This window comes from Tursiops truncatus, chromosome 1 (assembly GCF_011762595.2).
Source record: "Tursiops truncatus isolate mTurTru1 chromosome 1, mTurTru1.mat.Y, whole genome shotgun sequence".
NCBI lineage: Eukaryota > Metazoa > Chordata > Mammalia > Artiodactyla > Delphinidae > Tursiops > Tursiops truncatus.
Window position 1 is genome coordinate 8,967,993 of NC_047034.1, and position 13,260 is coordinate 8,981,252.

At 43.2% G+C, this 13,260-nt stretch overlaps 1 protein-coding gene across 1 annotated transcript; it reads right to left on the reverse strand.

The window, feature by feature from the left end:
* Positions 1-854: 854 nt before the first annotated feature.
* On the reverse strand, positions 855-4,185 carry RGS2 (regulator of G protein signaling 2). Its single transcript, XM_019920503.3, has 5 exons — positions 4,028-4,185; positions 2,900-3,001; positions 2,737-2,798; positions 1,994-2,160; positions 855-1,714 (listed from the first exon to the last, which is right to left on the reverse strand). Exons 1-5 carry the CDS (start codon positions 4,135-4,137, stop codon positions 1,520-1,522), a joined length of 636 nt encoding a protein of 211 aa, XP_019776062.1. The 5' UTR covers positions 4,138-4,185; the 3' UTR covers positions 855-1,519.
* Between the last annotated feature and the right edge of the window lie 9,075 nt (positions 4,186-13,260).

Consider the following 13,260-nt stretch of genomic DNA (forward strand, 5'->3'; position numbering starts at 1 on the left):
TACCTTCATCATTAGCTGCAGTAACATAACCAGATTCTTTTTTTAAAAAAAAATATTCATTTGGCTAACTTATGAATATGGAATAAACCACTTTTATTTATCCCCTTACCAGGTCTTAGTCGCGGTGCTCGGGATCGATCTCATCGCCGCGTGCAGGATCTTTTAGTTGCGGCATGCGGCATCTAGTTCCCTGACCAGGGATCAGACCCTGGCCCCCTACATTGGGAGCATGGAGTCTTAACTGCTGGACCACCAGGGAAGTCTCCAGATTCTTTATTGGCCAAATGAAGGCTGGCAAATCAGGGAAATTCTGATTTTGTTCTGATCCATCACAGAAGTGAACAGTTTCAGGCGTGGATCTTGGAAGCTCATACCATTACCCTGCGGGGGCACTTGGAAGCAAGGGAAGTAAAAAGGCCTGCTTTCCTCTTTATTTGGTTTCTTTCTTCATTTGAGCAGCTTAGTTATGTGAATAATTCTGGTGCTTTGTCTCTTACATCATTTTACTTCTCATATTTAGCTGATCTTTAATACTCATGAAAGGCTTTAAAGCCAATGTTGCCGTATTTTCAGTAACAAGCTTGATTTTTACAAGGTTATATTAGAAAGGTTGATCTCAGGGTGGCTCTAAAGATGTGACCTGACCTCCTTTGACCTACGAAAGCATTAGAGATGGGAGTAGATCTTCCCTGCAGCTGTAATTTCTCAGTTCCGAGGATTGTCAATCCTCACTAAACAGGCCCATCAACTGACACCTCTTCTTCACCAGAGAGGAGGTATTTCACCTTGTATCTGCCATATTCAGTTACCAGAAAAACCCACCCCAACCCACATCTGGACCAAATATTCAATAACATTATTTATCAAAATAAATTTATTAAAAGTATTCAAAGACCACTTCAAAGTTTAGCTGCCATCAGGACAGTTTTGGCACTCGTAATGGACATTGTCGTTTTCTACACAACAGCACTCATTCTATTACACACACCAATTGACAATTCAAACAGACTGTTTCAGTTTTAGAGTTACATGAGACAACAGTACTGATGATCTGTAGTCATAGGAACTTCAATACCCTTGCACACAGTAAACGTGTTACCTAGTACTAAAGAAACTACAGCTAAACCACTGTGTGGTAACAAGGACTGATTTAGGGAAAAATGTACAGCCAGCTCACTAAGGCCACATAACCCCAGACCTATTGATTGTAAATGCTTCTGGACCAATAGTGTTACATAGTTATCTTTCAGTCTCAAGCTCCTGCTTTTCCAACATGAGACGCGCCACGTTTAGACCACGCTTTCCCTGTGCTCCATCAGTTACGGAAGCTGTCCCAGTACCAGCTTCTCCTAGATGGCTACTGGCTTCCTGATTCACTACCCAACTCTGAATCAATAGTTCTGAGTGATGTTTCCTGAACACCCAGGCTGAATTCAACGTCAGTCTTTTTTGGCAGGTGACAGCCTTTCCCCTTAGGAAAAAAATGAAATGTCCTCGTTTCTGGGTTCCCTTTTTCATCTCAGGTAGCATGGGGCTCAGTGGTGATCTGTGGCTTTTTACACAAGTCCTGGTAGAATTCTGACTCCAAGAAACGGGGATAAGAGTTGTTCTCCATCAAGCTGTACACCCTTTTCTGGGCAGTTGTAAAGCAGCCACTTGTAGCCTCTTGTATGTTTTGGGCAATCAGAGTTTTGGTTTGAAAGTCTATGTTGATCTGAAATAAAACATAAAAAGTGGTTTATTCCATATTCAGAGTTAAGAGATTAATCTATTTAATATTTGAAAACAACAACAAAACAACTATAATGTGTGATTAGCTTCACTGGCCAAGTCACTGGAGAAATGTAATTAACCTCCCTGAAAGTAGAAGTAGGGGAAGAACATTTACCCCACTCCCCTTTTAATTTGAGGTCTCTTCAATTCTTTCCGTTTCACTTTGGTGCTGAGAATGTTTAAAACATGCTAAAATGAGGAACTTTTTATCTCCCCTTACCTCTTTTGGAGCTTCTTTTTCTATGAAATCAGTATATATTTTCTTTGCTTTTGAGGACAGCTTTTGGGGTGACTTGGTTTTTTTGAAGTCTTCACAGGCCAGCCAGAATTCAATATTTTCTTCACAGAATTCAGATTTTAAAAAAGCCCTGAATGCAGCAAGACCATCTGGGGAGGTGGGGTGGGGGGAGAAAGAAAGCATGCATACAGTGAACTGAGTGACCAAATAATCCCTTCTGTTTTTTCCTAGAACTCCCACTCCCCTGGCCCCATATTTTATTATTTCTAAATGATAGCAATTTTCTACATTTCAGTCAACCTGTAACCCTCAGAATTTGGCTCTTTAAAGACTAAGATGCCAGTCAGCAAAACGCTTAAGTTGGCACACTACTACAAAAATATATAAATACTTAGCTTCGCTGTTAATTCAAATACTTATAGGGGAGCCATAAGTTCTCTGGGAATGACGTCTCTTGAAAACACTGTTTGCAATGGAAAACCTGACTCAACCTTAACAAAAAGCAACTGCCATTACAGTTTTGGGCTAATTTTTTTCCCACCTTGAGTGAAAAAGCCATGCATTTCCCTGGTTAATCACTGGGAAATAAAGGAGAAGAATACGCCTCATGTCATGGGGATTGTAAAGTAAAATTCCCCTTGAGCAAGCTGCTCTCGCTGTGTGGACACAAAGTTTCTAGAGTCTCCTGATACTTGAAATGGATCAAATTCAAGAGGTTAACTTACATTTACTGGCTAGCAGCTCATCAAATGCTTCTGACCACAGCTGGGCTTCCTCGGGAGAAGGCCTGCAAGAGAAGTTCTGCGTATTAGCTCAGGCACGTCAGTCAGAGGTTCCCTTTTCAGCTCAGCAGTGAGTTCATTCGCAAGTACAAGATTTTCAACTTACTTGGTGAAGGTTTGCTGTTTGCTTTTCTTGCTGGTTTTGGGCTTCCCAGGAGAGGAGGAATTTTGCAAGAAGTAGCTCAAACGGCTCTTCCAATCTTTCAATCTTAAAAAAAAGAAAAGAAAAAAAAGGATATTCACTTAGTGGCAACACTTGAAATCGCCAATGCAGCTGAAGGCATTTTTACCAAATAAAGTTGCCCCCTGTGGCTACAGACAAACGAAATAAGACAAAACAACTCTTCCTGTCAGTCTTACACCTTTAACATTTAAACCCAGCACCTATATACTAAACACACTCGTTTCATCCACTCATCTGAACATAATTACTAGTTTTAAAACTAAGGGTAGAACTACCTACAATTATAGGGTATTTTTATGACTCTAGTCTGCATAGTTCAAAAAGCAGATGTTATTTCTGGCCCACAGAAGGCAGCAGTTTGTCTGCAACGTTAATTACAATTCTGAGACATTTCACACTTGATGAAACCCACAGTGGAACTGCCCTGAACCAGCCTGTGCTCACTTCCCTTCTACCCTTCGAGCTGGAAGCTCTGGACCACCCTAGAAGCTGTGCATAATGAATGTATGTGTGAGAGATGGCCCGTCCTCCTCCCCCAACTACAACACTCATTTTAAGAACATGATGCAGAACAATTATTTGTTCCACAGTCCTGAGTGGGTGAGATCTGCTGTTCAATTAAAAAAAAGAAAAGATTTTAAAAGAATATATTCGGAATCAGTAAAAAATATCTACATCTCAGCAGCCGTGTAAAGCTGATCAAAATTTACAATGCAACGTACGAATTACGGGGACGCGCTTCGGCCGCAGGATTCCCTGAAGTCATTTTCGATGCAGGGGGACAAAAAGCCAACCAGCATCTACCACCGCCTCTGCATCAAGAATTTTCTGCAGTTTCTAAACTCTACCCGAGAGTCCTTCGCTCACGTCACAAAATAAATACCCACCCAGGTTTAAACCTTACTTAACAAATTAACCTTTTCCACATTTTTTTTTTCCTGCAGAGGTGCACGGTACCCAGTTCCAGGCGCAAATGTACCGCGTTTGCAGCCGCCCAGGACAGCTGGGTCTGCAGGGGTGGCGCAGGGGAGAGAAGAAAGCCTTACTCACAGGGTTCGCTTCATCTTCTCCCGCTTCTCCTCGCTCTTGGGGCCGGTGCCTGCGCTCTTGTCCATGGGTCCGCAGTCGTGCTGGACAGCCAGGAACATAGCACTAGGCATTATCGTTTTCTGACTGAGGCTACTGCTCCGGGTAGCGGGGCGGGCGGCGCCGTATTTATAAAAGAAGGAGACGCGGGGGCGGGGCCTGACGATGCCCCTCCCGCCTCCAGCGGACGCCGATTGGCCAGCTGCAGCCGGGCACGGGGGCGAGGTCAGCGCCCGTCTGCGCAGTCACGGCTGCCAGCGAAAGGTCTGGAAGCGAGGGAGCCGGTGACGTTTGCGGCCCCGGCGTCGTGCGCAGTCGGGCCAAACGCGGCGACAGGCTCGGGCCGGTGTGGGAGCTGAGAAGTTTCCCGCCGAGTGGTCGCCAGACACCTCTGCCGAGTTGTGGCGGCCGGGCGGGGTCGCAGGGCCGTGGAGGCAGGGAGCCAGGTCGGCCGCAGGCCCGGCCGGGGCGCTCGCCCTCCCCGTCCTTTTCTCCATCCTCTCCCCTCCCCCACGCTCTGACCCCAAAGCGAGCGACGATTGCCCAGCAGGTAAAGGTTGCTTGCTGGGATCCCGAACGCAATTACCTTATTTTGAATTAGGATGTGTTTCCCCCTTTTTGGAGCGCACGCCCTCTCCCCACGCCTCCTTTCTTGGTATGCAAACTGAGACCGTGGGGAGACCCTCATCCGTTCCTCTTTGCGACTCCGTTTAATTTGCGGAAGGAAACCGTGAATGGGAGGAAAGGTGACGGTCCAGAGGCAGGTGGTGTGAGTGACTTCGCGTTCTGCCTGGGCGTCTCGTAGCACGTTTGGGGATGAACGTTAGTCAGGGAAGGGACAGGAGAAAGTGCTTTCACTGGGTGTGCAGTTTTGATCACCAGCAGGCACGTGGCTGGGTCTGTCCGTGGGGTTGCAGACTGTCCCTCAGGAGTCCTTGGCTGCCTGTCCTTCCAGAACAGAAAGAGAAATCACAGACCTTACGATGAGATAGAGGGAAACACCAAGACCTCGCAGCTGTCATACACCCGAATCAGTGTAAGAGTGCAAGGATGCAAGATTTCCTCCTGAGTCATTCTTAGTTGCCTTAGAATTTGCCAGAACATTTAATTGGCAAAAAGGAGAGGTGGCGGTGGAGGGAGGGAGAAGTTAACAGCTTGCTTGAATAAGTTTAGTCTATGAAGTCTTCAAAAATCATCTTGCTGTAGCACGAGTTAAACGGTTTGATTGGTAAGGACAAGTAGATAATCTCAACTCCAAAATGATTTGATATCAGATAACATGATTAGAACCGCACGGTGGAATATTCTAGTGGTTTTCCCTCAAGCGTCTAAGTAGACAGCGAGATTAACAGCAAGGTATTAGACTGCAAATATTCTCTCTCCTTTGCATTAGAACTGTTAAAAGAAAATGGGGACTAGTTTACCATATTCTTATGATGAGCTGCCAGTAGTTGGAGCTCCCAGTTTGACTTGGAGAGTAAAACCTGCAATTATTACTAAAGAGGACAGCCATGTACTCACTTATGGAAAGGAAAATCATTTAGATTTCAGTAATAAATACTTGAAAGCATGTTTGTGAAATGTAAGAATATAATTTTTCTCAAGCCTATGCACTTCATCTCTGAAAGAACTTTGCATATTTCCTACAGCTATTTTCACTTTCTGATGATTCAGTACTTATTTATTAACTATGTGTAATATGCAGACACTTGCTTTTTCTTGCTAATTTAAACCTCAATATGTTTTTCACTTAGAACCTTGGATGGTAGAATTCACTCATAGTGGAAAAGACAGGAGTTCTGACTCAGAGGCAGCAAGGAGAGAGAGCTGGGCTTGTGTCAGGATACGTAGTTAGAGTCTCAGCTTCACCAGTAAATGCTAAGTAACTGCTGGGGCAGTCGCATCCCACCTCCCTGAGCACCAGTTTCTCATCTCTATTAAGAGTAATGAATGTGTTTTTCTTGCCAGCCTCACTGTATATTATGGGAATCTTTCGTGAAAGGCCTTTGCAAATTTTAAAGTACTATACAAAAGTTTGTTTTTTCTTTAAAATTTGCATGTGCGTGGAAGAAGGAAATATCTGGAAGCATAGCTATTCAAGGTAGAAAAATCATTAAAGGATTAATTCAGGGTTTATTAGGTTATAAATGTGTAAGTACTAGTAAAATTCAAGATAACGTCACAGCTTTGTGGAGTATCAAGCTCGTAACAGATACTTTATAAATGTTCCCTGGGTAAAAAACAAATAAGAAAATAAGTAAACTGTTTAGGATTTGAACTTTTTTAGAGATCTTCAAGCCAGAAAAGTTTAATCATCTCAATACATTCATGACAGTGAATGTATGTCGTGAATGTATATGTATATCCATGTAAGTAGCTGGTTTAAATATAGACTATTCCAGATGTTTCTTGTAAGTTTTTAATATAACTATTTGCTTTTTTTGCAACCCATTTCCGAATGACAACTGAAGTTAAGGCAGGCAGACGTACATTTAAAGCGAAAACTGCAGTGTTGACTTCCCTTTTTTGCTGTTGTTGGGAGTGTCTTTTAGGTAAATGGGATTGCTTAATATGAAGATGACACATGCTTTCCATTTTGCGTTGGAGGCAGAAACAATGCAGTAGGATGTAAATACTGCACAGCAAAACCTCAGTTGAGAGTGGCTTGATGAACTACACATACATTTCCCATGTTGAGTCTACCGTGCCCTCTACTGGAGAGGCTGTCTGCTGAGCGCGTTAGTGGTGGAAGCTTGCAGGGTGGTCCTTGAACTTTTTGTATCTAAAAAAATTTAAGTTACAGAAGAAGGCAAACAAAAAATACAAGTTTTTAGTAACACCAAAAGGAGATTACCGAAAGCAAAAGTGTCCCCTGCCATACTTCTCTCTTCCGCACCCACTGTATGCTATTTATTAATAAGAACTATTATTATCTGAAAATATTTATACATAATAACTTTCATACTTGTGCTTTAGAAATTTAGGAAACAGGATATATGCTTTAAAAGAAAAGGATCATTCTGTGTATTACTCTGTGTTTTACTTTTTTGGTCAGTAAGATATCTTAGTTCCTAAATTTGTAAAAGCTGTAAACCTGTTGCTTACCTCATGAAATCTTAAATTGGTGAGAAGTTTAAAAAAAGGAAAAAAATTAGGAAATTAAGTGCCCTGTGTCAAACGGTGTGATGAGTAATTGGAAATAATGAAAACTTTTAGTATCCATATTGTTTAGTGTATTTGAGGAAGTGTGACACCTGTCTTCTCATTTTGTTTGTCTTTTTTGTCCTTTTTTTCTTTTTGGTCTTATTCTCATTTAACTTTAATTGGTGGAATATTCTTTTAACAGACGGAACATATGACCCCACAATGAATGAATTTATGATCCCACAGGATTATGTACTCTAGTCTTCACTCCTAATATGGTCTGAGATTTAAAATTCATAATTGCTCTTTTTCGTAGAAGGTAATTTTCATACCTAGGAGTTGTTAAGAGAGAATGTGTTTTTGTCAGGAATGAATCAGAGTTTCAACCAAATACTTGACATGTATTATAGAGGAGTTACCGATTTTACTAGTCCTTGTATTGGTAATTTCAGTAAGAGCACTTCCATGGCTCTGCCTTAAATTCACCCATCGTATGAAGTATGTCATACTTCGGATGCAGGCAGGGCCTACTTAAATTTAATAATTCCCTCTTAAATTTAATAATTCCCTCTTACTAAGTAAAGCACCTGGATTCTCTTTGGAAACTGACAACAGGAGGATTACAGATTTTTTTTTTCTTCCCGAATAAAAATCCTAATGTATATTGAAATACCTCTAGTAGGTTCCTGTAGTTAAAGAACACTTAGTATGAAGTCTAGGTTTGGGGGAACATTTCCAGTATCTGCCTCTTGCCGCTCTCTTCTGTGACAGTGGGCCACATGGAATCTCAGGGGAGAGTAGGCGATTAGAAACACTTTCTGATGAAATAAGTTACATAGATGGCATATTACCTTATTAACTGCAGTAAAACTAGGGGTTTCTTTCCTGGCATTTGTTCTCCTGGGATTTTAATTTCTGTGCACAGAATTTTGTCAAATCATGAAAATGTCAAGTGTCTATTGATTACTGTTTTGAAATCTTGGGATATTGGCATCGTAATATACAAGATTTCAAAGGTCTATATGATATCAGTTGCAGAGAATCTTTTTTTTTTTTTAAGTGTGAAGAAAGGCTTCTTTTCATCTAGTAAATAAGGAATCCATTTGTACTGGTATTTCCAGCTTGCTGACTCTTCTTATGTAGGGAGTATTAATTCATTTTAGACACTGGCTTTCAAAGGTCTTTGATCCATGGACTACTTCGCAAGAACCTAAAACCTCATGGATTTTCTCTCCCAAACACATTTTTTTAAACCAACAAAAATTCCCAGATCTTAACCGAATTAACTGATAAAAGAGCAATGCTTTCAAGGAGATACCAGTAGGCCCTGACCCAACTGCCTCATTATAAATGTTCAAGTCCTCAATGCTGAGCTCACGTCCACAGCTTCAAAAGACACAGTACTTTTGCCTTTATTTTCATAAATTATCCTTAGCAGAGCAGGATGTTTGGAGGTTTTGTCCATAATTGGGATATTTGCCTTTAGTTCCCAGTTCCTGGCATTATTTTAGTTATGAGCCCAGGCAAATTGCTTAGCCTTCTCGTGCCTAGGCTTCATATCTTGAGGGTGGAAGTAATTATAGCAGCCTTCCTTTGCGAGGAAGTGAAAAGAAAACATTGCGGGGACTGCATGAGTGTCTGGGTTGATGATAGCTCATAGTGCCCAGACCCGGTGTTCAGCAGAACTTTGTAGTGGGACTAGTTTCTTCCAGAGGTCTCTTTTTCCCATTTTGTTGTTGCTTTCCTAGCACCCACTATTTGCTGCTACTCTTAGGGTGGCAGATCTTCCATTCAGGTGGAAGGGTTGAATCAGAAGGCCCTGAGTATCTACCAGTCCGAGGAGTACCAGGGCAAGTTCTGGCTTGCTTCAGTGTAGGACACACTGTGTTAAGGATGGGGGTGGCCAGTGGAGGGCTCTTCTGTCTGTGGTCCTGTCCCTGGGAGGATGCATCTGCTCTCCACCAGGCTCTAGGCCCTGGACTCTGCCATCACTGCCTGCTGCCACTGCTTTCTGGGTGTCTGTTCATCCATGGGGTTCCCTGGTGCTCCCTTTTTGCTCTTCCAAATGCTCCATTGGGAACATCAGGGATGTAAGGTTACTTTTGGAAATGTTGTAAGTTCTTCCTGAAAAATGTTCTGGAAATGTCTAGCTCTTCACATGCTGACATTTCCATCTACTGATATTTTGAAAGAATTCTCCGCTATCTTCACTAGGTGAATTCTCTCTACATTAGATATTTGGTGAAAATTCATTTATTTTTCTCAGCGCAGTGTAGGAAGGATGTTAAGTTGCCTCTGGTGGTTCTCCCTGTTCCTCTCTAAGTACATTCCCCTCTCCCCCCTACCGTCCCCCTTTCTGATCATAGCGAAGCTTATTTGGAGACTTACAGACTTTCAGTGCTTCAATTATTTTATCTCTTTCAGTTAATGCAGTGTACATTTGGTTTCACATTCTTCAAGAGTTTTTAAATAAATTTTAAAATAAACCTAGTGAAGGTGAGCATAGTCACCTGGCCTAGCCAAGCCTAGATCAGCCGTGTTTAACCCAGCAACATGAGTCAGTTTCATCAAAACTGCTTTGAATTCATCTTATTAGAAGTCTTCATTTTCTGATATGTTTGTTTATATCTAGTTTCAAGGTTCTGCATCCATGTTGCCTTCTTCATGAACTGCAGACTGATCTCTCATCTTGAGTAATAATCTTTCTTAATCATTTAGAACTTGTTCCAGATGCAGTAGAATTTTAGGTTTATTTATTTATTTATTGGCTGTGTTGGGTCTTCGTTGCTGTGCGCGGGCTTTCTCTAGGTGCGGGGAGCGGGGGCTACTCTGCGTTGCAGCGCGAGGGCTTCTTATTGCGGTGGCTTCTCGTTGCAGAGCACGGGCTCTAGGCACTCGGGCTTCAGTAGTTGTGGCTTGTGGGCTCAGTAGTTGTGGCTCGCGGGCTCTAGAGCGCAGGCTCAGTAGTTGTGGTGCACGGGCTTAGTTGATCCGCGGCATGTGGGGTCTTCCAGGACCAGGGCTCGAACCCGTGTCCCATGCATTGGCAGGTGGATTCTTAACCACTGAGCCACAAGGGAAGCCCCCTAGGTTTTTTTTTTTTTCTGATTAATAAGTTTGCTCACTCTTCCTGTCCGTTCTTTAGCTTCTTGTGAAAGCAGTTATATACTTCCCTGAAGATGGGAATTGTCATCTGAAGCATCTTTTTAGTGCTGTCTGAAGTTGTTCTTTGATTTTCTGGTGCACTTTAAAGGCTGTTTTGTTTGTAGTTACTTATATTGCATGGGTTTTGATGAATTTTTCAAAGACTGCATATTTCTTGAATGTCAACTTGTTCTAAATGCTTAGATATCTTTTTGCTAAGTTCTTTTGTAAAGGTCTGTATTTTAAGCCTAAGCAAGGAGTTGGAGATTCCACCTCCTTATTATTGGCCTCCAGTTTTTCTATTGCTGATAGTTTGTTCTTGAGTCTGGCCTCCATTAAAGTTGGTTCACGTCCTTCAAATTCCTTTTTTTTTTTTTTTTTTTTTTTTTTTTTGCGGTACGCGGGCCTCTCACTGTCGTGGCCTCTCCCGTTGCGGAGCACAGGCTCCGGACGCGCAGGCTCAGCGGCCATGGCTCACGGGCCCAGCCGCTTCATGGCATGTGGGATCCTCCCGGACCGGGGCACGAACCCGCATCCCCTGCATCGCCAGGCGGACTCTCAACCACTACTCCACCAGGGAAGCCCCAAATTCTTTTTGAATTAGGTTAAACTTGACAAAATTTTGATGTCTTTTCTCCAGAAGGGCAGGAACTTCAGTAGCTAGTTCTCTGTCTTTATTTGCGTAAGATAGGCTTTAATTATTAAAAATCTGACTGACTATAAATAACACCATCTCCCACAGTAATCCATGGGCTCTAGGTCTAGGTTAATGTTCCCTAGCAGGGCGGACGCTGGCTGGTACAGCGTGTCCAGAACCAGGGCAGCACAGAGCATCGTGGCCATGAGCAGACCCCCTAGGCTATTCTGAGCCAATGCAGGTTACCAGAACTCTGATGGCCGCACAGAGTGTAGACAACACCTGCAAGCGTGTGCCCGGAACCAGTCCTGTGTCTGGTAACTAGGGTAGACCTCAATGCAGGGGAAGTAGAGGGGACAAGTACAATAAATTATTGGCTAATACTTCTTTTTCTCTTGACTACCTTTTTATTCTGTGGCCCTGGAGGTCTTCCGTTGCCCAAACAGGCCACAGAAGACTTCCTGCTCTCAGAGCCCCTGCACGTCAGGATGGCCTTGAGCATATGTGGGAAAGGATGGGGGACAGATTATGGAGGACACTAGAGAGGCTTCAACTTCACCAATTTCACCTTTGAAAAATAAGAAATAAATAATTGGAATTTTAAAAAGTTTTCACTCCTCAAGAATGTGCAGTCCAACTGTGACCAGAGAAAACATGATGTTTTCTAACTCTTGCAGGTGGTAGAACGTTTGATGATACAGAAGCCCTTCAGGGTGCTTCTGTTCAGAATGATCATCTCTGGAGGTATTAGATGTTGGATGCAGCTTTTCCTCCCAGAAGTTGACCCTTAGGCCGTGGGACATCCAAGCTTTGTCTGGCTCACTTAACAGCTCAGTCTTTTTGGCGATGAGCCTGCAGGTTGGCTGGGAGTTCACTGGCTTTGCCTGGGCTGGGCATTTCACCTGCCCTGGCTGGGCTCACTTATACGGCTTGGAGTAGGCTAGAGATCGGTCAGTCAGGCTCGGCGAGGCTGGGTGGCTCTGCAGGTCTTGGCTGGATTTCTCCTGTGTCTTGAGCTCAGCGGATACAGGCTGGTATTGCTCAGTGCCTGGCTCTGCCCCTTGAATCTCTCATCCTTGTCTTGTAATCTGTGGTAAAACCTGGTCTGTCATTCCCATGGTAATGGCAGAGCACAAAACAGCCAGTGTTTTGGCTGTGAGAGCAGTTGTCCAATTTGCATTTTTAAAAATTCACCCTGACTGTGAGATGTCGGCATTTCATTTGGTGGCCTTTTCTCTTCTCGGAGACATGATCCTGAGGGAGACTGTAGGTTTTCCGGAATTGGGATATGGAGTAGAAGTTGATCTAGTCACCCATTTCTTCTCTTTCTGTGGCTTGGCTCACAGGTCACTGTGAAGTTGGGACGCGTGAGTTGGCAGAGATGAACTCTTACTGCAGTGGACACCAACCCAGAGACGGCTAAACGAGCATTCCCGAAGTCCTGCACTCCGCTGACCAGGTGAGGAGAAACTCCTCGCAGCATACACTGTCCAATGGGAATAACGACGGCTTGGGTGTCAAAGACACTGATTCAGCAGGACCAAATGCTGAGTAACTGCAGGATTCCAGGGAAGCCTCTTCATATTTGCAGGTCTTCATTTTTCTCTCTCTGAAGAGCAGGAAATATGTGAGTAAACTCCATATTTTGAATCTGGTGGGGCTCAAGCTGGTGTGAAAAGTTCATCTTTGGCAGGACTGAGACAGTTTTTTTCTAAGAGTGCTAATTTTTTTTTTAACATATTGTAGAGTTTTCTTGAAAGAATAAATCAACATTTATGTCAAGGTACAAGGAATTATGCTCTGAGTCATTCTTCGTGCTGTCTTTCCAAAAGGTGATAAGCCTTTAATTCTTGTCCTGAAACACCCTGCTGCAGCTGAGAGCTACAGAATTTCAGTCAGCTTGTCAATTTGTTCTTTGTCTTCTCTTTTCCACCTCTGGGAGACCCTGGCTGTCCTGCCCCTTGGGGAACACCATGATCCCTTGGGCTGGTGGATGACTGTAGCAAACCTGAGGGACTTCTGGAGGGAGGTGTCTCTGCTTTGTGAGACTACCACCCGGGTGGAGCGTCTCCCTTTTTTTTTTAAACATTAAATACTTAATGTTTGTTTGTCATATAATATATAAACAGACCTTCTTAGCAGACTTTTTTATTTTCAGGAGAGAAGAGCTTATGAACTTGATGAAAAGGTAAGAGTGTGTGTGTCAGTTGTTTTGGAGGAGGGTAGAGAAGTGGGCAGGTGATGGTGGCTATCAGATGTTAGAAAGCTTAGC

Excerpts from the sequence above, each read along its gene's own strand:
- RGS2 (XM_019920503.3), bottom strand. The coding sequence starts at position 4,137 with ATGCCTAGTGCTATGTTCCTGGCTGTCCAGCACGACTGCGGACCCATG. Across the intron at positions 2,799-2,899 it reads AAACAGCAAACCTTCACCAA|GCCTTCTCCCGAGGAAGCCC; the intron begins GTAAGTTGAAAA and ends CTTCTCTTGCAG. Across the intron at positions 1,715-1,993 it reads AAAAAGAAGCTCCAAAAGAG|ATCAACATAGACTTTCAAAC; the intron begins GTAAGGGGAGAT and ends GTTTTATTTCAG.